This window comes from Oncorhynchus keta, chromosome 4 (assembly GCF_023373465.1).
Source record: "Oncorhynchus keta strain PuntledgeMale-10-30-2019 chromosome 4, Oket_V2, whole genome shotgun sequence".
Taxonomy (NCBI): Eukaryota; Metazoa; Chordata; class Actinopteri; order Salmoniformes; family Salmonidae; genus Oncorhynchus; species Oncorhynchus keta.
Genome location: NC_068424.1, coordinates 25,689,603 through 25,710,232, shown reverse-complemented (window position 1 = coordinate 25,710,232; position 20,630 = coordinate 25,689,603). Strand labels below are relative to the sequence as shown.

General features: G+C 44.7%; 1 protein-coding gene across 1 annotated transcript in view; it reads left to right on the top strand.

Annotated features, from left to right (window-relative positions):
• Nucleotides 1–847: 847 nt before the first annotated feature.
• The window catches only part of si:dkey-225n22.4 (collagen alpha-1(XXI) chain), a 42,657-nt gene continuing 22,874 nt past the window's right edge, over nucleotides 848–20,630 (top strand). The window contains exons 1-17 of the mRNA XM_052518238.1: nucleotides 848–1,418; nucleotides 1,687–1,805; nucleotides 3,574–3,710; nucleotides 3,873–4,296; nucleotides 4,908–5,073; nucleotides 8,490–8,715; nucleotides 9,676–9,852; nucleotides 10,159–10,241; nucleotides 10,444–10,455; nucleotides 10,498–10,630; nucleotides 11,146–11,199; nucleotides 11,441–11,494; nucleotides 11,905–11,958; nucleotides 12,063–12,116; nucleotides 12,511–12,564; nucleotides 12,682–12,735; nucleotides 17,065–17,118. Of these exons, the coding sequence (XP_052374198.1) occupies nucleotides 1,724–1,805; nucleotides 3,574–3,710; nucleotides 3,873–4,296; nucleotides 4,908–5,073; nucleotides 8,490–8,715; nucleotides 9,676–9,852; nucleotides 10,159–10,241; nucleotides 10,444–10,455; nucleotides 10,498–10,630; nucleotides 11,146–11,199; nucleotides 11,441–11,494; nucleotides 11,905–11,958; nucleotides 12,063–12,116; nucleotides 12,511–12,564; nucleotides 12,682–12,735; nucleotides 17,065–17,118 (1,818 nt within the window). The 5' untranslated portion in view covers nucleotides 848–1,418; nucleotides 1,687–1,723. The remainder of the gene's footprint in view (nucleotides 1,419–1,686; nucleotides 1,806–3,573; nucleotides 3,711–3,872; nucleotides 4,297–4,907; nucleotides 5,074–8,489; nucleotides 8,716–9,675; nucleotides 9,853–10,158; nucleotides 10,242–10,443; nucleotides 10,456–10,497; nucleotides 10,631–11,145; nucleotides 11,200–11,440; nucleotides 11,495–11,904; nucleotides 11,959–12,062; nucleotides 12,117–12,510; nucleotides 12,565–12,681; nucleotides 12,736–17,064; nucleotides 17,119–20,630) is intronic.

The window sequence follows — 20,630 nt, the reverse complement described above, 5'->3', positions numbered from 1 at the left end:
CCACACATTTGCTGTGTGGGACATAAATCCAGGGAAATGATGAAATGTTCTTGATGATGGATGTAACGTCGCTTCTCAGTGATTCATTCATAAACGAGCCACAATGTGTATATATATTTTTGGTTTTGTTTTAATGCCTGATTCACAGTTCTGGTGCTCTGTTTACCACTGATGGATAATTTGCAGGTTTAGTGGAACCATCACTGTAGTGAGATGGAGGGAAACGCTGCACACAGATGATTTACGAGGGAATTGACTTCCCGTGTCCCTGGGAATGTCCTGAGTGCCCTCTCCTAGGACCTGCAGTTACAGCCAGGCTGTAACATTTTACTACCTGTACTACCATTTTACAAGACCGCTTGGAGAAGTAGTGAATGGAGGCCAGCATTGGACACATTTGTCTCTTTTTTCTCTCTCTTTACCCCTGTGTCTGATACTTGAACTCAGGCCACTCCTTTACCTCAAAAGAACTTACCGTCTTGACAGCCTGAGAGTTACATATCCCTGTGACTCAGAACCCCCATGTTAACAAACATGTTATTCACTTGGTCTCAAGGCTGTTTGCTGAAATTCATGGCTCAGTACCATGACTTGAAGCCGAACAACTCAATGCTTGTTTGATCAGACTTAAAAAAAGAAAAGAATGTCCATTGACATTCAAATGACATCGTAGTGGAGAAGGATTTGAAGTGGAAGGAGGAAGCAGTCTGGCCACGACTGACATCCGTCGCATAGAGAGACGTGTGTGTCTGTGTGTGTGTGTGTGTGTGTGTGTGTGTGTGTGTGTGTGTGTGTGTGTGTGTGTGTGTGTGTGTGTGTGTGTGTGTGTGTGTGTGTGTGTGTGTGTGTGTGCCGTCCCACCCCTGTCTTCAGACTGCCTGCCAACACACTGCAGCATGCCATGTTTATTTTCGTGTTGTGTTCTCTAGCGTTCTGCCTACATTGTTATTTTCTTTGGCTGAAGCCTGTGGTCGGTGGGGCAATGTTTCTAGGCTAAATTAAAGTGGGCTGGCCCCCACAAAAAAACAGACCACACGTCTTATGGCATAATGCAAAATGTCTCCCTTACCAAGATATTTTTTAAGAGTGGGGGAAGAAAAAAACAGATTTTAGGGGGAGAGGGAGAGAGGTTCTTGTTTTCAGCCCATGGGCGTACAAGTACAGTTTCCTGACACATGTTGTTTTATTCATGTCCTTTTTATGTACATTATTTAGAGTTTGCCTGGTTGCTCATCTGACGCATCTGTCCCATTACATTGCATGAAACAAAACAGAGCTGAGAAGCATAACATTCTCTCTTGTAAAAAGAGACAGCAGACTCTCGGAAGAACAGGCATATGAATGAGTGGGTGTACCACAGGCCCGTTCTAAACAGGAATGGTGTTAGGCATTTCGGTGACAGTCCAATTAAATTCACAGTACGTGGTGACTGCTGTTTTGTATTTTGATAGCGTATAGAGGGTTTTTACATGTGATTACGTTTGTAAAATGTGACATTCAGGTCTGAAATGAGAGTTGACATGAAATCTCAGAACAGCTTACTTCAACATCTGCACATATCAAACTGCTGTTTGTTCTTGACGTTTCACATCTCCCTGACATTCTCTGATCCGAAATCCAATCTGTTGATTTACATACTGTAAATTATAAACATGCATTTCTCAACTGTGAAAGTATTAATTTCAGACTGTGAAGACTGGACCGGGACACCTCTTAAAGAACAATGGCATGGACATTAAGGTCACTGACTATGCTGCTGTTTCTGGCATATCTACAGGCAATAGAGGAGGAGGATATCAGAGCTGGTATGTACAGTATGTCTACATTTGGTATGGTATGTCTAATCTGTTCTGTAGAAAACATGCAGGTTAAACCGTGCATCTCAAAATACGAACATGGCCGGTCCTGGTTTTAGTCACACCACGCCCTTCCCAGACACAAAGGTATTTAATCAGTGCATGCGACAGTATTGGAGTACTTGGCTATACCGACATATATGGATAGGATAATTGTGTCTGTCAAACAGGTAGGTTTACCACTTATTTATTGGAAGATGAAGAAATAAGCTCCAATTATCTTTAACCCCTGCATCGGAGTGTTACAATGTTGCTATCACTATGCAACCTACTACCTATAGTAGGAAAACAAGTTTCTTGTAATAATAATAATATGCCATTTAGCTGACGCTTTTATCCAAAGCGACTTACAGTCATGTGTGCATACATTCTACGTATGGGTGGTCCCGGGAATCGAACCCACTACCCTGGCGTTACAAGCGCCATGCTCTACCAACTGAGCTACAGAAGGACACCCGTTATCACACATAGCACGGCTCCATAATTATTACAATTAAAATTAAAATATCGCTTTTATATAACACATTTAACATATATTTTAATATTTTTGTTAGGACTGTAAGACAGAGTAAGACCATTTGATCTTTGGAAACAACTGCTTTCATAAATGCAGGGCGGGCCTCATTTTGCTGGAACAGTGTAAAATACGCTTTATGTCAATGACCCAGCCTCAACAAATTTAGTTTATTTACATATTGAATTTGATTGTCCGACATCATTTCCAACAATTTATTTATTTTGTCTCCACCTAGTGGCTTCTTTCATCTGCTGTGGTGCTGCATTGCAGTCAGCGATGTTTTCTCTCGGTAGCTGTCCATGGTCCTGAAATCAAACCATCTAAGTTTGCTTGGACACCAGCCTGATCTCCAGCTCCTTCCATATCTGGAAGCTATCTAGGTGGTCATGTGACTTCTCATGCGAGCTGTGTAGGTGGCACAGATTCTTCCAGTCCCTTGTTCCATCCCTGACCAACGCATATTTGCACTCGTGTGCAGCAAAAAGTTTGCAGCAAAACTTGGAATAGGCAAATAGGCTTGGAATAGGCTAACCTTGGTCTCTCCACTATCTCCCCGTTCGCCTTCCTCCTATTGTAGTGGGCCAACGAAAACTTGTCATTCTCCACATGGCTGATAAATTTCACCAGCGAATTTCTTTGGTTAGAGATTGTGCTTCTTTTCTCATAGATTTTTTTAAATGTTCACTTCAAATTTCTATAGATTACTTTTAGCTAAAATGATATCCACTAGTAGTAGCTAGCTAATGTTAACAGGCTAGGTTAGGCTACTGCCTTAATCACTAATAATTTTCGTCACACACACACAAACATAAAAAAAATACAATAATCTAATTGGCAGAGTCATTTTTATTAATGTTTCACAATTGGATACTCCCATATAAACACACACATCACCAGAGCTACCAAGGATAGTGGGAGTGAACTTCGGGAGAAGCAGGAATGGGGTGGGGGCGGGAACTGCAGCAACACTATGAGCTGGTGGCTGGGGTGCCGCGGGCGGTGTAGTAGCCGATCAGGCCCTGATTACGGCCCTGATTACGAAGGACATGTTTGGAGCTAAATATGGAAAGCTTTGACATTGTACATTGACATTGTACATGATCATATCTTATTTTTGAGGTGTGTATGTGTGTGTGCATGTACATTAATGTATCTATGACTGTGTGTGTGTGTGTGTACACCTGTGACCACCCCTCCTAGGCTGCAGCACTGCGGTGAATGACCTAGTCTACATCATAGATGGCTCGTGGAGCGTGGGCCACAGTGACTTCAAAAAGGCCAAGAGCTGGCTCGTCAACATCACCAGCGGCTTCGACATCAGCTCCCACTACTCACAGGTCAGACTTAGAACGAATATGTGTAACACTGCACCTTAAGTTGCCCGGTACAGTGTTATTGTAATATGTCACCGAAAGTGACATATGACAGCATAGTTGACAAATAACTACAATGGTTAAATTGAACTTTTTTGACATATTCAAATAAGACTATTGAACTAGGTGGCCGTGGTGCAGTACAGCGACACCCCTCGTCTGGAGATCCCCCTGGGGAAGCACCACGGTGGCCCGGACCTCATCCAGGCCATCGAGGGCATCAGCTATCTAGGCGGGAACACTCAGACGGGCCGTGCCATCAAGTTCGCCGTAGATCACGTGTTCCCGTCCTCGCAGCGCACCAGCACCGTCAAGAACCGCATTGCGGTGGTGGTGACGGACGGAAAGTCCCAGGATGATGTGGTGGACGCTAGCGTGGAGGCGCGGGCGCAAGGCGTCATTGTGTTCGCCGTGGGAGTGGGCACCGAGATCACCACCTCAGAGCTGATGTCCATCGCCAACAAGCCGGGTGGGACCTACGTGTTGTATGCCGAGGACTACGCCAACATAGACCGAATCCGAGACTCCATGGAGCAGAGACTGTGTGAGGGTGAGTGAGTGTAAGATAGGAGGTGTACTGCTACCTGGAGGTGTGCTAGGATAGAGTTCCCCAAACAGTGGGTTTAGAACTCGAGGGTGGGTTGCCGCTATTCCTTTTCCTTGATTTTGTTCATTTTCTTTCACCTGGACGTCTTTCACTTTTTGGGTTGCAAGAGTACAGAAAGCATTAATTGGGTCACATCTCATGCGGGGCCCCGGCTACTATGCCTATTTAAGAGACTGGAGGTTTGCCCTGAAAGCAGGCTGTACACCACTCATGCTTTGTGAAGTGGGAAGCCGCAGGCACTGGAGCCAAACCAGGGACATGTGGCGGCGTAAAGAAAGGGCATTAGAAAAGATGGTGGCAGGAAACAGATGTGATACGCTCGCTGTTGCCAACCACACTGCAGCTGGAGGCATTGTTTGACCATAAACTGCAGGGAAATTTGTCAACAACGTTTACGAAACCATAGGAGCCCGTTCACTACTTACAAAGAGAAGCTAGTCAAAATGGGTTAATTATAATGTTTGGCATGCATGTTGAAATACAATCTAGATTGTATCTACGGTAGATATGCCACAACACACTGAGACGTATGTGATGTCATTTCCTGTCCAAAGAGTCTGTGTGTCCTACGCGTATCCCAGTGGCCTCCAGGGATGAGAAGGGCTTTGAGTTGATGCTGGGCATGAATATCCACCAGAGGACCAAGAAGATCCAAGGCTCTCTGGTGTCTGAGACAGCCTTCTCCTTGACCACCTCAACAGACATCACAGAGAACACAAGGTGGGTCTCCCCTTCAACCTCCACATCAAGCATAGTCCTTAATTCCTTTGCTTAGCTATTTTGAACTCATACTTATCTCATATTATTGTTACGATCAATAATGACAAACCTCCTGGCATTGACAACTTAGATGGAAAGCTACTGAGGATGGTTGATGACTCTATAGCAACTCCTATATGCCATATCTTTAATCTGAACCTAGAGCAAAGTGTTTGTCCTGAGGCCTGGTGGGAAGCCAAAGTCATTCCGCTGCCCAAGAATGGTAAATCTGCCTTTACTGATACTATCAGCTAGCTGCCAGCTCTTAGAAAACTGTTGGAAAAATGGTGTTTGACCAGATACAATGCTATCTCTGTAACAAATTAACAACAGACTTTCAGCATGCTTATAGAGAAGGGCATTCAACATGGACTCCACTGACACAAATGACGGATGAGTGTTTAGAAAATGGCATAATAAGAAGATTGTGGGAGCTGTATTGTTAGACTTCAGTACAGCTTTTAATATTATTGACCATAATTATCATGTTGAAAACGTATGTGTTATGGCTTTTCAACCATAACACATACGTAGATTCAAAGCTATCTATCTAATAGAACTCTTTAATGGAAGCTTTTTTAATATTAAACATGTGATGTATGGTGTATCCCAGGGCAGCTCTCTTGGCCCTCCACTCTTTTCTATTTTTACCAATGACCTACCACTGGCATTAAACAAAGCCTGTGAGTCCATGTATGCTGATGATTCAACCCTATACCTGTCAGCAACCACAGCTAGTGAAATCATTTCAAAACTAAACAATGAGTTGCAGTCAGTTTTAGAATGGGTGGCCAATAATAAACTGTTCCTGAACTCTAAAAATAAGAGCATTGTATTTGGTACAAATAATTCCCTACGTTCTAGACCTCAGCTGAATCTGGTAATGAATGGTGTGGCTGTTGAGCAAGTTGAGAAGAGTAAATTACTTGGTGTTACCTTAGATTGTAAACTGTCACGGTCAAAACATATTGATTCAATGGTTGTAAAGATGGGGAGGTCTGTACGTGGTAAAGAGATGCTCTACTTTTTGACACCATACTCCACAAAGTAAGTCCTGCAGGCTCTAGATTCATCTTACCTTGATTATTGTCCAGTTATTGTAACGACGTTCGTCTGTTGAATGAAAAGAGTCGGACTGAAACGCAGCGTGTAGGTTACTCATGACTTTAATGAACTGAATCGCGGTACATGAAATAACTGAATACTAAATACAAAAACAACAGAACGGAACGTGAAACTAATTACAGCCTATCTGGTGACTACTACACAAAGACAGGAACAAACACCCACAAAATACAAAGCGAACTCAGGCTACCTAAATACGGTTCCCAATCAGAGACAACGACAAGCACCTGACTCTGATTGAGAATCGCCTCAGGCAGCCAAACCTATACCACACCCCTAATCAGCCGCGATCCCAAATAATACAAACCCCAATACGAAACACAACATATAAACCCATGTCACACCCTGGCCTACCCAAACATATAACAAAACACAAAATACAATGACCAAGGCGTGACAGTTATATGGTCAAGTGCTGCAAAGAAAGACCTTATTAAGCTGCAGCTGGCCCAGAATAGAGAGGCACGTCTTGCTCTTCATTGTAATCAGAGGGCTAATATCAATAATATGCATGCGAGTGTCTCATGGCTATGAGTTAAGGAAAGACTGACTGCATTGATTCTTGTTTTTATAAGAAACATTAATGTCTTGGAAATTCCAAATGGTTTGCATAGTCAACTTACACACGGCACTGACACACACACTTACAGCACCAGACATGCCACCAAGGGTATTTTTACAGTCCCCAGGTCATGAACAAATTTAAGTAAACGTACAGTATTATACAGAGCCATGAATGCATAGAACTCCCTTACATCTCATATAGCACAAGTGAACCGCAAACCTGCTTTCAATAAACAAATAAAGCAACACCTTACGACACAACGCCTCTCCCACATGTGACCTACTTGTTGTGCGTATGTACTGACATGTATGTGTAACAAACACACACACTAAATGTAATTTTAAAAAAAATGTATGTCAATTGTAAAGTATTTTGTTTATAATGTATTTTTTGTAATTTAGGACCCCAGTAAGACTAGCTGTTGCCATTGGCTAATGAGGATCTGAATAAAATAAACAAAATATATTATTATTATTATTATTATCATCAACTCAGTTACGGGGCATTGTTATTTCTGCTAAAGACGTGACAAGACAAGCTTGAATTCGAAATCTGACTAACGTCTACACCTGGATAAGTCACATAGACTACCTTCAGACACTAGAAGCCTGGGAGAGTCACTTGGACTACCTTCAGCCACAGACAATAGAAGCCTGGGAGAGTCACTTGGACTACCTTCAGCCACAGACACTAGAAGCCTGGGAGAGTCACTTGGACTACCTTCAGCCACAGACACTAGAAGCCTGGGTGAGTCACTTGGACTACCTTCAGCCACAGACACTAGAAGCCTGGGAGAGTCACTTGGACTACCTTCAACCACAGACACTAGAAGCCTGGGTGAGTCACTTGGACTACCTTCAGCCACAGACACTAGAAGCCTGTGTGAGTCACTTGGACTACCTTCAGCCACAGACACTAGAAGCCTGGAAGAGTCACTTGGACTACCTTCAGCCACAGACAATAGAAGCCTGGGTGAGTCACTTGTACTACCTTCAGCCACAGACACTAGAAGCCTGGGTGAGTCACTTGGACTACCTTCAGCCACAGACACTAGAAGCCTGGGTGAGTCACTTGGACTACCTTCAGCCACAGACACTAGAAGCCTGGAAGAGTCACTTGGACTACCTTCAGCCACAGACAATAGAAGCCTGGGTGAGTCACTTGGACTACCTTCAGCCACAGACACTAGAAGCCTGGGTGAGTCACTTGGACTACCTTCAGCCACAGACACTAGAAGCCTGGGTGAGTCACTTGGACTACCTTCAGCCACAGACACTAGAAGCCTGGGTGAGTCACTTGGACTACCTTCAGCCACAGACACTAGAAGCCTGGGTGAGTTTTTGAAAACATCCAGATGATTTTCCGTCCAGTGGCACTTCAAACCTCTTTGACACATGTTTGTGGTGGTAAAAAGTGCACAACATCATCGGCAATAGTGGAATATTCTAAATCCTTTCTTGGCAGCCTGAAGGAAAACAGTGGAAAATGAACTGACCAGGAAAATCTCTGAATCCATAGTTTTTCCTAGACTGGTCACTTGATAATGACACATTTTGTACTCGTCATACTTTGCAGGCTTATGATTTCCCCTAATTTTTCAAAGGTTACTTACAAGTCACCATACAGATGTTGACAAGAACTGTATTCATGATTCAGTTTTCTATTTGTTATTTGACTATTTTCTCAGGGAGATCTTCCCCGAGGGTCTGCCTCCATCCTATGTGTTTGTGGCCACGGTCCGCCTCAAGGGTTCAGCCAAACAGGACAAGTTTGACCTGTTGAGGATCCTTTCTAAAGATGGCGTCACCCAGGCAGCAGTGACACTGAACGGAGGGGACAAGTCTGTCACTTTCACGACCACCAGCACCACCAATGAGGAGCAGCTGGTCACCTTTAATGTGCAGGGCATTGGGGTTGGTATCTTTGTGTACTTGTGTACATTTTTGTATACATATTTGCACATGAACAACGTAGACCTCTACTACTGTCATAGCCAGAATGGAACATGTTTTTTTTAAAGAGCGTACTGTATACCACACACAGGAGGTTGGTGACACCTTAATTGGGGGGAACGGGCTCGTGGTAATGACAGCGGAATGGTATCAAACACATGGTTTCCAGGTGTTTGATGCCATTCCATTTTCTCCGTTCCAGCCATTATTATGAACCTCGCTCTCCTCTCAGTAGTCTCCACTGATACCACAGTATACTGAAAACACTATATCAGACTTTTCAAAGCCAGGACTTTTTCCTGGTCAGGTGACATTATCAGGAAAACACACCGGATCCTAACTGTGATCTTGTACAGAGGTGATGGTAGGCATGCATTCTGCTGGCGTCGGAATGTAGTCTATCAATGATCATGAATATGACCCTCCTATTTCTGATACTTTTAATGGACTGAATTGCAGTTTAGACTCCAACGCGTTCTCCACTCAGAACAACATGCAAAGTTAATTCATGTGGATGCCATGTCTAAAGACCACGGAACAGTTGATTTTTCTGTTTTCCTTTTGGCAGCTTTGTGTTCAAAGAGAGCGTGCCACGGAAAAGCGGGATGGTGCCATAAGTACCTCCATGGCACTGCTCACCACTCTGACTGGCAGCATTGACAACCTGTCTAGAAGCTTGGGTGCCACAAGTACTCCCACTCCTAGATGTAGCTGTTATAACTAAGAGTACACTTTAACATTTACACTGGCAATGTGGACACATATGTTCAGTTTCATGGCCACTAGTGAGAAATGTGATTTAGGCCCACAATTTGTGGTATGGATGCAACCGCAAGTGAATTAGAGGCCTGTGGTATTATGGATGTCACATCCATGTCACTATCGTTCTGATTGACCCTTTTGTGCCACCATCCATTACAGAGTTTCTTTGATGAAGAGTGGCACCAGCTGAAGCTGCTCGTGAGGCCCCGGCAAGTAACCGGTTTCCTGGACGATGAGGAGATCCAGGAAGTGGCGCTACTGGAGCCGGTGGAGCCAATCTACATCAACGGCAAGACGCAGGTCGCCAAGAAGTTTGGGGCGGAGACCACAGTCCCTGTGAGTAGAAGGAACCGTGTTTGTTTTCTATGGCAAATTGGCAAGGGATGTGACTATAGGCTTACTACTGCTCCAGTATAATTACTTAGGGTGGCACTGTATATTTACTGGGGCCTTACGTGGGGCGTGCGCGGCTCTCACAAAGCATTTGACGAAAGCATTTAGCAGATGTGGTTTTCTATGTTGGACTAAAGTGAAATAGGACCATTGCATTTGGATGAACAATGGGTGAAATTGTTGTGTCTCTTTCATAATTTCAGTGTTGCCTGACTTGTTTTCCTTTCTTTTTTTAACCGCCTTTTTAAGGTGGAGATACAGAAACTGCGCCTTTATTGTGACCCTCATCAAAGCGAGAGAGAGACAGCCTGTGAAATCTACTCTGTGGTGAGGCACACATTACAATGTGGGGAAAATCTGTTCATTTCCCCAACTACTCTCAACTCCTTACTTATTTAATGTTATTATGACTCGACGGAGAAAATGTAATACCATCTCGACAAAGAAGTTGTAAAGTGCAGTTTGAAGTGCAATTTACATAAACTGGGTATAAGGTATAGTGATATATAATTTTCTCTCTTTTTTCTTTCACAGGATGATGAGAGGGTGAGTGAGGACTTGTTGTCTCTGCTCTTTTTAACCATTTAGTGTCTGCATTAGAGTGTCACACTTCAGTGTGTATCTGTCCCAGTGTCCCCTGGATCGTGAGGCCACAGTGGAGGAAGTGGAGTGTGACTGTGCTAATGGCAGCCCAGGACCACCTGGCCCTCCTGGACCAATGGTACAGTACAGCATCACCCGCTCCGGGGGTTACCCTCTCCCACACACATACAATATACCAAGACACACACTCTCTCTGCCCCTCTCTCCATCTCATTCTGTCTGTCTGCTTCCTGGGCTTTGTTGTAAAAGAAAATGACATCTGATAGATTGGTTAGTCTCCTCCCCTCAGGTAGCTTTTGACACCAGAGCTTAAAACGTTTCAGTTATCAGCGACAGGCACTGCAACTGCATCCTGTGTGATTTATTACATTGGGTCCATTCTAGAAGTGTGTCGGCAGGAATCACTGTCGATCATTAATCATTAGACGGGCCATCCGTTATTACTGCAGTATTTATTTGGACAATCTTTCATTCAAAACAATACAAGTTAGAAAAGAAAGGGAGAAATCACTCCAACAATGTTTTTTTCTGATCCTCCTGAGTATATCCCACTTGCGTAGCATGATCAATCACGCATTCACATTTGTTGTGGAGCCCGTAAAGTTTTTAATGCCATTGTGACTGGCTGTACAGGGTCTCCGAGGCGAGATAGGAAGAGCAGGACCACCAGGCCCTGACGGTAAGCCTGTGAGTACACATCAACGTCTCATATCTTCTTTATATTGCCTGAAAACAACAGTACCCATCTCCCATCACACCTACCTCCCACAGATGTTGGGAGAAGTTTTGGGGGACTTTTTGACCTGTCATTTGACATAACGGAACAGAGAATCACAGATAGCCTTCCCACTTAGGCAACACATAGACTACATTATACTGACCCTGTGATTGCTTGTTTTCCTCCATGCTTGCCTTTTGTTTTGTCTAGGGAACCCAGGGTGAGCCTGGTGGGTCTGGAGAACCTGGGTTTCCTGGCGAGACGGTGAGCATTTCTTGACAGTCTAAAACTGCTAACTGTAACACTTGTAACACTCAGGAATAATGTATTTTTAAATATGAATAGTACTGTTTTTTTAATCAAGCCGTTATAGTTGTTATGCTAACAGTTAGCATATCCATTCAGTTTAATGTGGTCTGTGCAGGAATCAAACCCACCACAATAGTAGCCAGTATTACCAACACCATTGCAGCAACCACTGTTCTGAAAGCTCTGAGGAAAGCCCAGAGACCAACACCTAAAATATAATGCTAGGAAGAGCAGCGTGCCACTTTCTCTTTTATTAGCAACCGCTGCAGTGCCATTAATATATGTTTAATAGCACGATACATCTATTAAATCCGAGAGACATACAATAGAAGTGTTTGTTTCTTATTTATTCCTGACCCACACAGGGTGAATTGGGCCAACTAGGACCCAGCGGGGCTCCAGGTCTGACAGGTGGCAAAGTAAGCTCCTCCTCCTCTGTGTAGATGTGCATGATTTGGATTTATATATTAGGGTTTGAGTTTTGCATAACACTCTAACATGCTCCAACTTTGTGTCCATGAAGGGCGAGAGAGGGGATCCAGGACTGCCGGGGAAACCGGGCCCGCCAGGACCAAAGGTGAGACTCCCAACCTGACTTTCACCCACTGTGCCAGGGGGCGAGAGGAGCCAACCGGCCCACACCACCACCACAGCCCTGTCTGAACCACCACAATGGTGCTCTGTATACCAGTCTTGTTCTGTCTGTTCTGGACTAGTGTTTTAAGAGGGTTTAAACAGATGGTCAGGTTCAATGGAAACAACACAGTCTAACTGCGTTGAAGTGCAGGCCCTTTGAGACCAGATGGGGAGGAAATGGAGGGATTTATTTTCACATGTAGCATATCAAAACCTTCAGAAAATGGGCAGAGCAAAAAAAGTCAACACTGTAATACACTACAGATGCCAAGAGTAGTTAGATTTTTCATCAATGCCTCACTGTGCGTTGTTAAATATTGTCTTTTGTATTCAAGGGTCCTGCCACCTCACAATTAAACCTGGGCTCTGTTGGAATTCCAGGGAAAAAGGTAAGGGAGGAAGAGTTTGGGCCTGGGTCTCCAGACCTTTTCATAACAATAGATCTATAATATTTCATGAACCAAAACTTTGCCTGTAACAACATGTCTTCTCCATTGTCCATATAGGGACTTCCGGGTGAGAGGGGACAAACCGGACCTCCGGGTGAGATTGGACCAATGGTACGTTCTGGTTTTGACTCTTTGTTTATCTATGATCATCATCTGACCAATATGGTCGTTTGTCATAATCTTTGGCAGTCTGTCAGTTTCGGGAACCTGGCTTCTTAGATCTTGTTTAAAGCTCCCATGTCTACATAGCTGCTGATAAAATAGTATGTGTTGCCTGCTTCTACACCCTAGACGATTACAATGATTCTTATTTAAGTCCTTCACAAAAAAATTCAAACCTTCAACTCAATCCCCATTGCGGTCTGCAATAGCATCGAATAGCCCCCGTGATATGCAACTGTTCAGGGAAGTCAGGAACCAATACACGCAGTCAGTCAGGAAAGCTAAGGCCAGCTTCTTCAGGCAGAAGTTTGCATCCTGTAGCTCCAACTCCAAAAAGTTCTGGGACACTGTGAAGTCCATGGAGAACAAGAGCACCTCCTCCCAGCTGCCCACTGCACTGAGGCTAGGAAACACGGTCTCCACCGATAAATCCATGATTATCGAAAACTTCAATAAGCACTTCTCAACGGCTGGCCATGCCTTCCGCCTGGCTACTCCAACCTCGGCCAACAGCTCCGCCCCCCCCGTAGTTCCTCACCCAAGCCTCTCCAGGTTCTCCTTTACCCAGATCCAGATAGCAGATGTTCTGAAAGAGCTGCAAAACCTGGACCCGTACAAATCAGCTGGGCTTGACAATCTGGACCCGCTATTTCTGAAACTATCTGCCACCATTGTCGCAACCCCTATTACCAGCCTGTTCAACCTCTCTTTCATATCGTCTGAGATCCCCAAGGATTGGAAAGCTGCCGCAGTCATCCCCCTCTTCAAAGGGGGAGACACCCTGGACCCAAACTGCTATAGACCTATATCCATCCTGCCCTGCCTATCTAAGGTCTTGAAAGCCAAGTCAACAAACAGGTCACTGACCATCTCGAATCCCACCGTACCTTCTCCGCTGTGCAATCTGGTTTCCGAGCCGGTCACGGGTGCACCTCAGCCACACTCAAGGTACTAAATGATATCATAACCGCCATCGATAAAAGACAGTACTGTGCAGCCGTCTTCATCGACCTCGCCAAGGCTTTCGACTCTGTCAATCACCAAATTCTTATCGGCAGACTCAACAGCCTCGGTTTTTCGGATGACTGCCTTGCCTGGTTCACCAATTACTTTGCAGACAGAGTTCAGTGTGTCAAATCAGAGGGCATGCTGTCCGGTCCTCTGGCAGTCTCTATGGGGGTGCCACAGGGTTCAATTCTCGGGCCGACTCTTTTCTCTGTATATATCAATGATGTTGCTCTTGCTGCGGGCGATTCCCTGATCCACCTCTACGCAGACGACACCATTCTATATACTTTCGGCCCGTCATTGGACACTGTGCTATCCAACCTCCAAACGAGCTTCAATGCCATACAGCACTCCTTCCGTGGCCTCCAACTGCTCTTAAACGCGAGTAAAACCAAATGCATGCTTTTCAACCGATCGCTGCCTGCACCCGCATGCCCGACTAGCATCACCACCCTGGATGGTTCCAACCTTGAATATGTGGACATCTATAAGTACCTAGGTGTCTGGCTAGACTGCAAACTCTCCTTCCAGACTCACATCAAACATCTCCAATCAAAAATCAAATCCAGAGTCGGCTTTCTATTCCGCAACAAAGCCTCCTTCACTCACGCTGCCAAGCTTACCCTAGTAAAACTGACTATCCTACCGATCCTCGACTTCGGCGATGTCATCTACAAAATGGCTTCCAACACTCTACTCAGCAAACTGGATGCAGTCTACCACAGTGCCATCCGTTTTGTCACTAAAGCACCTTATACCACCCACCACTGCGACTTGTATGCTCTAGTCGGCTGGCCCTCACTACATATTCGTCGCCAGACCCACTGGCTCCAGGTCATCTACAAGTCCATGCTAGGTAAAGCTCCGCCTTATCTCAGTTCACTGGTCACGATGGCAACACCCATCCGTAGCACGCGCTCCAGCAGGTGTATCTCACTGATCATCCCTAAAGCCAACACCTCATTTGGCCGCCTTTCGTTCCAGTACTCTGCTGCCTGTGACTGGAACGAATTGCAAAAATCGCTGAAGTTGGAGACTTTTATCTCCCTCTCCAACTTCAAACATCAGCTATCCGAGCAGCTAACCGATCGCTGCAGCTGTACATAGTCTATAGGTAAATAGCTCACCCTTTTTCACCTACCTCATTCCCATACTGTTTTTATACTGTTTTTATTTATTTACTTTTCTGCTCTTTTGCACACCAATATCTCTACCTGTACATGCCCATCTGATCATTTATCACTCCAGTGTTAATCTGCAAAATTGTATTATTCGCCTACCTCCTCATGCCTTTTGCACACATTGTATATAGACTGCCCATTTTTTTCTACTGTGTTATTGACTTGCTAATTGTTTACTCCATGTGTAACTCTGTGTTGTCTGTTCACACTGCTATGCTTTATCTTGGCCAGGTCGCAGTTGCAAATGAGAACTTGTTCTCAACTAGCCTACCTGGTTAAATAAAGGTGAAATAAAAAATAAAAAAAATAAAACTAACAGGGTAATGCTCAAACTGACATAACTATAATAACTACCATGCACTTCATGAATAAATAAAATAAAATAAAATTGTATTGGTCACATACACATGTTTAGCAGATGTTATTGCGGGTGTAGGAAAATGCTTGTGTTTTCAGCTCCAACAGTGCAGTAATATCTAACAAGTAATATCTAACAATTTCACAATACACACACATCTAAAGTAAAAGGAATGGAATGGAATTAAGAATATATAAATATTTGGATGAGCAATGTCGGAGCAGCATAGACTGAAATACAATAGAATACAATAGAATAGAAAGCAGTATATACATATGAGATAAGTAATACAAAATATGTAAACATTGTTAAAGTGATTAGTGTTCCATTATTAAAGTGGCCAGTGATTTCAAGTCTATGTATATAGGGCAGCAGCCTCTAAGGTGCTAGTGATGGCTATTTAACATTCTGATGGCCTTGAGATAGAAGCTGATTTTCAGTCTCTCGGTCTCACCTTTGATGCACCTGTACTGACCTCGCCTTCTGGATGATAGCGGGGTGAACAGGTAGTGGCTCGGGTAGTTGTTGTCCTTGATGATCTTTTTAGCCTTCCTGTGACATCCGGTGCTGTAGGTGTCCTGTAGGGCAGGGAGTTTGCCCCCGATGATGCGTTGGGCAGACCGCACAACCCTATGGAGAGCCCTGCAGTTGTGGGCGGTGCAGTTGCTGTACCAGGCGGTGATACAGGCTGACAGGATGCTCTCAATTGTGCATCTGTAAAAGTTTGAGGCTTTTAGGTGCCAAGCAAAATTTCTTCAGCCTCCTGTGGTTGACGAGGCCGTGTTGCACCTTCTTCACCACACAGTCTGTGTGGGTGGACCATTTCAGTTTGTCAGTGATGTGTACACCGAGGAACTTGAAGCTTTCCACCTTCTCCACTGCAGTCCCGTCGATGTGGATAGTGGGGTGCTCCCTCTGCTGTGTCCTGAAGTCTACGATCAGCTCCTTTGTTTTGTTGACGTTGGATGGATGAGATGTTATATTTCTGGCACCACACTCCCAGGGCCCTCATCTCCTCCCTGTAGGCTGTCTAGTCTTTGTTGGTAATCAAGCCTACTACTGTTGTGTTGTCTGCAAACGTGATGATTGAGTTGGAGGCGTGTGTGGCCACACAGTCATGGATGAACAGGGGGTTCAGGAGGGGGCTGAGCACGTATCCTTGTGGGGCCCCTGCATTGAGGATCAGCGAAGTGAATATGTCTGTAAACACTCCAGCCAGCTGGTCTGAGTATGCTCTGAGGACGTGGATAGGGATGCCGTCTCATCCGGCAGCCTTGCGAGGGTTAACGCGGTTAAATGTCTTTCGTCGGCTACGGAGAATGAGAGTCCACAGTGTTTGGTAGCTGGTCGGTTTGGTAGCTGGTCGGACAGTACATTTCTGTACTTCTAATTCTCTTTCACTGCAGTGGTTCTGAGATGTACCTGACTGCATAACCCACAGCAGGTCTTTGACTCTGAAACCGTTTTGATTCCCAGGCTAGCCGTTCTTACCTTCACAGTGGAGACACCACAGTTCTCTTGTAATTCTCTCAGATATTTGAGAAAGTGTAGGTTACAGCAGAGTGGGTTTGCTGCTTCCTCAGTCCTCTCTGTATGTCTATACACCAGACAGCCTGTTTGAAGTGGGAGTGGAGGGGCTAATTTCTGTAATTGTGTTTGATTTGGGACGTGAAGAGGGGGAATTTGGTATTGACCTGTTCTGCTCCGTTTCTTCTTTTATTTTCCTTACAGGGGGGACCAGGAGTGCAGGGCAAAGATGGAATGATTGGGCCGGTGGGACCAAAGGTGATCCCTATCCTATACTTCCTGCTCCATTAACAATGTCATTACATGAAACAACATACTATCCAAGCAAATACATTCACTACATGGTGGTTTTTCTATGATGTACCGTGTGAAAATACGAGGTACAGTAGGATCATATAGGATAATGTGCTCTTCACCAGATGCCAAGTGAATCATATTCTAATGCCTTCTTTGGCCTTAGATGGATGGATGGGAATGGTGCTACTTTGATTGAAATTCAATCCCATCAAGCCTCTCTTGGCATCATTTGATTCAATTAAGCGAAGGACACAGGATTGACCACATCTGAAGTACGTCAAGTTGTGAAATAAGTTAAATACAACACTGTGAACTTGCAAACAAGAAAGCATGAAGGCTCGCTGTGGAGATTCACTTTCGACCATTCTAGGAAAGGAAGTTATGTGCATGTTATACCAATTGAATTCCAGTCACAAAGCAATTTGGCAGTTTTCCTGTTATTATAATGCAATTGCGACCCAAGAAACACTGTAATTCCAACAGGCCCATCGGTCTGTGTGTGGGTTGAGAACTGCCTCAGTAATAACAAAAGGTTGTGTTCACACTTTGAGTTTCTAATGTGAACCACATGTCGGGTGCTACTGCACAGTTCCATTGACACAAAACAGAATTGCAGTCCGGTCATATTGTTAAACATGTCCTATTAGACCCAAATGAGGCCTTTCATTAGAACTAAAGGACCAGAACACAGTGGTTAAAGACCCATGTCAGGGATGTGTTTCATCCTGAAAAGCACCTTGAAAAGTGAGTGAGGGATTTGTAACCAACAAGCTAGAAGCCTGTGATTGCCCTGGTCCTGGGACCAAGCTAGAAGCCTGTGATGGTCCTGGGACCAAGCTAGAAGCATGTGATCTCCCTGGTCCTGGGACCAAGCTAGAAGCCTGTGATTTCCCTGGTCCTGGGACCAAGCTAGAAGCCTGTGATTTCCCTGGTCCTGGGACCAAGCTAGAAGCCTGTGATTTCCCTGGTCCTGGGACCATGCTAGAAGCCTGTTATTTCCCTGGTCCTGGGACCATGCTAGAAGCCTGTGATTTCCCTGGTCCTGGGACCAAGCTAGACGCCTGTGATTGCCCTGGTCCTGGGACCAAGCTAGAAGCCTGTGATTGCCCTGGTCCTGGGACCAAGCTAGAAGCCTGTGATTTCCCTGGTCCTGGGACCAAGCTAGAAGCCTGTGATTTCCCTGGTCCTGGGACCAAGCTAGAAGCCTGTGATTGCCCTGGTCCTGGGACCATGCTAGAAGCCTGTGATTTCCCTGGTCCTGGGACCAAGCTAGAAGCCTGTGATTTCCCTGGTCCTGGGACCAAGCTAGAAGCCTGTGATTTCCCTGGTCCTGGGACCAAGCTAGAAGCCTGTGATTTCCCTGGTCCTGGGACCAAGCTAGAAGCCTGTGATTGCCCTGGTCCTGGGACCAAGCTAGAAGCCTGTGATTTCCCTGGTCCTGGGACCAAGCTAGAAGCCTGTTATTGCCCTGGTCCTGGGACCAAGCGAACGTTCACTAGTGGCATTTTCTCAGATACTGCAAGAAAAATAAATAAAGTGCATTTCCCTTGATACTGTTGCAGGGACCATTGCACAGACTAATGATTTACAGGAATCAGTCCATCTGTATATACAGACGGACAGAAAGGGCTATTCTCATACAGTTGACTCCAACATGGAAATTCAAATCTGTTTATTGGATTAGTGACTCCTAACAAAGATTGTGTTTGGATGGAAAAGTCAGAAAGAGTGTTTTCCCCTCTACCTTTCAGCCCATTGTAATAGTTGGTAAAATGAATGAATCACAAGGCAGTGCAGACTCAGTGAGACACATCTACGTAATGTTATTTGTGCTACCGGATCTTATACAGTTTGCTTTTCTAATGAAAGAGAGAGACATTGTTGAACTGGGTTGTACAGATTGATTAATTCACTTGTTGTACAGATTCATTCACTTCAACCCATCTGGACACAATCAGTGCACAATCTTGACTTGCAGTAAGTCATCACATTGAAATGATGATTTAGTGATCCTGGAAGTCAGTGTAATTATGTATAACTGTGTGTGTGATTATTTGATTATTTAACTATTGTAACAAACCAATGGCGTGATTCAATCAGTTAGTGTTGCTTTACACTGAGATCCACTGGTGAATTTGAAACACTGATGGTGCATATAGAATAGTGTGTGTGTGTGTGTGTGTGTGTGTGTGTGTGTGTGTGTGTGTGTGTGTGTGTGTGTGTGTGTGTGTGTGTGTGTGTGTGTGTGTGTGTGTGTGTGTGTGTGTGTGTGTGTGTGTGTGTGTGTTTCCAGTCTCAGGCAGTTTGAATGAGACATGCACTCACCCCCATTGACAGTTCAGGTGGCTTGGGTCCTGGGTCCTGTCATGGGGGTGTTTCACATTACTGGCAGAGGGCCACCCCCCCACTCAGCACCCAGTCCATGCCAAGCTATAGGCCTGTACCTGTACTATACTCACAACCTCCTGTTAACAACATGTCTAGCTGCTGCACTGTAACACACTGCATGCCTGTGAGGTCATGGCTTTACCATTAGCCTGGCTGTTACCCAAACACCTGCTTGCTCACTGACAGAGAGCACACACGCCTTCTGAATGAATGGAGGAAGTCAATATCCATGTGTATATCAAGTATAGATGCAACCATTATTAGACTTTTATTTGTGAGTTTATGTTTTTAAGAATCTCCATGGGTTAGTTTTCATTTTACTATTAGCCCAAATCTATCTTTTCTGCTGACATCAGGAATAATAGCCAATACTGAAATTGTACTATAATTATACCCACAGGAGGGAAGTGAAATCAATCACCACAAACATCTCATGATTGGGATATGTCCACGAGTCTGCTTGGGTTGCATTGTGTGATATGTTTCATGGCGGCAGGCTCGTTCTCAAGGTTTTTGCAGGACAAGGTGAAATATTTTCACTCCAACCATTTTTCCAGTGGACTCACAAACCTAGCAAAATATTTGCTCTGGGAGCACACATTAAGAGTGTGTTTGCTGTGTGTTACACTGTGTTGTGTTCTTTGGGTAAAAACAAGGCCATTTTCTTCTCTGCAGTCGAAATATACCAAGGTGGGTGAGTTAGCAACACGGTATCCTGGGGCAGGGTGTGTATTGATTTTAGTTATGGTGTGATTATCACTGAGCTAAGAGACAGAAGAGACACTGACAGGGCCAGGTGAGATCCCGGGACACTGGTGCCACAGCATTGGAGCATCACACAAGCAAACTTGACTGGGCAACCTATTGTTATGCCTAATTCCATAGCATCTAGATGGCAGGCAATTGTTCTAGGGTACCTAGGCTTTGGTGAAGGATGTTAGTCTTCACCCGGTAGCAAAACTTAACCTATGCCAATGTGACGACATGGTATTGAACGCGGGTGGTCTTTGTGCTTTAACATCGCGTTAACCCTATGAGCTAAAGCCTCTGCGTCCCATCTGGGAGTTAAAACAAGCCCTCAGGCA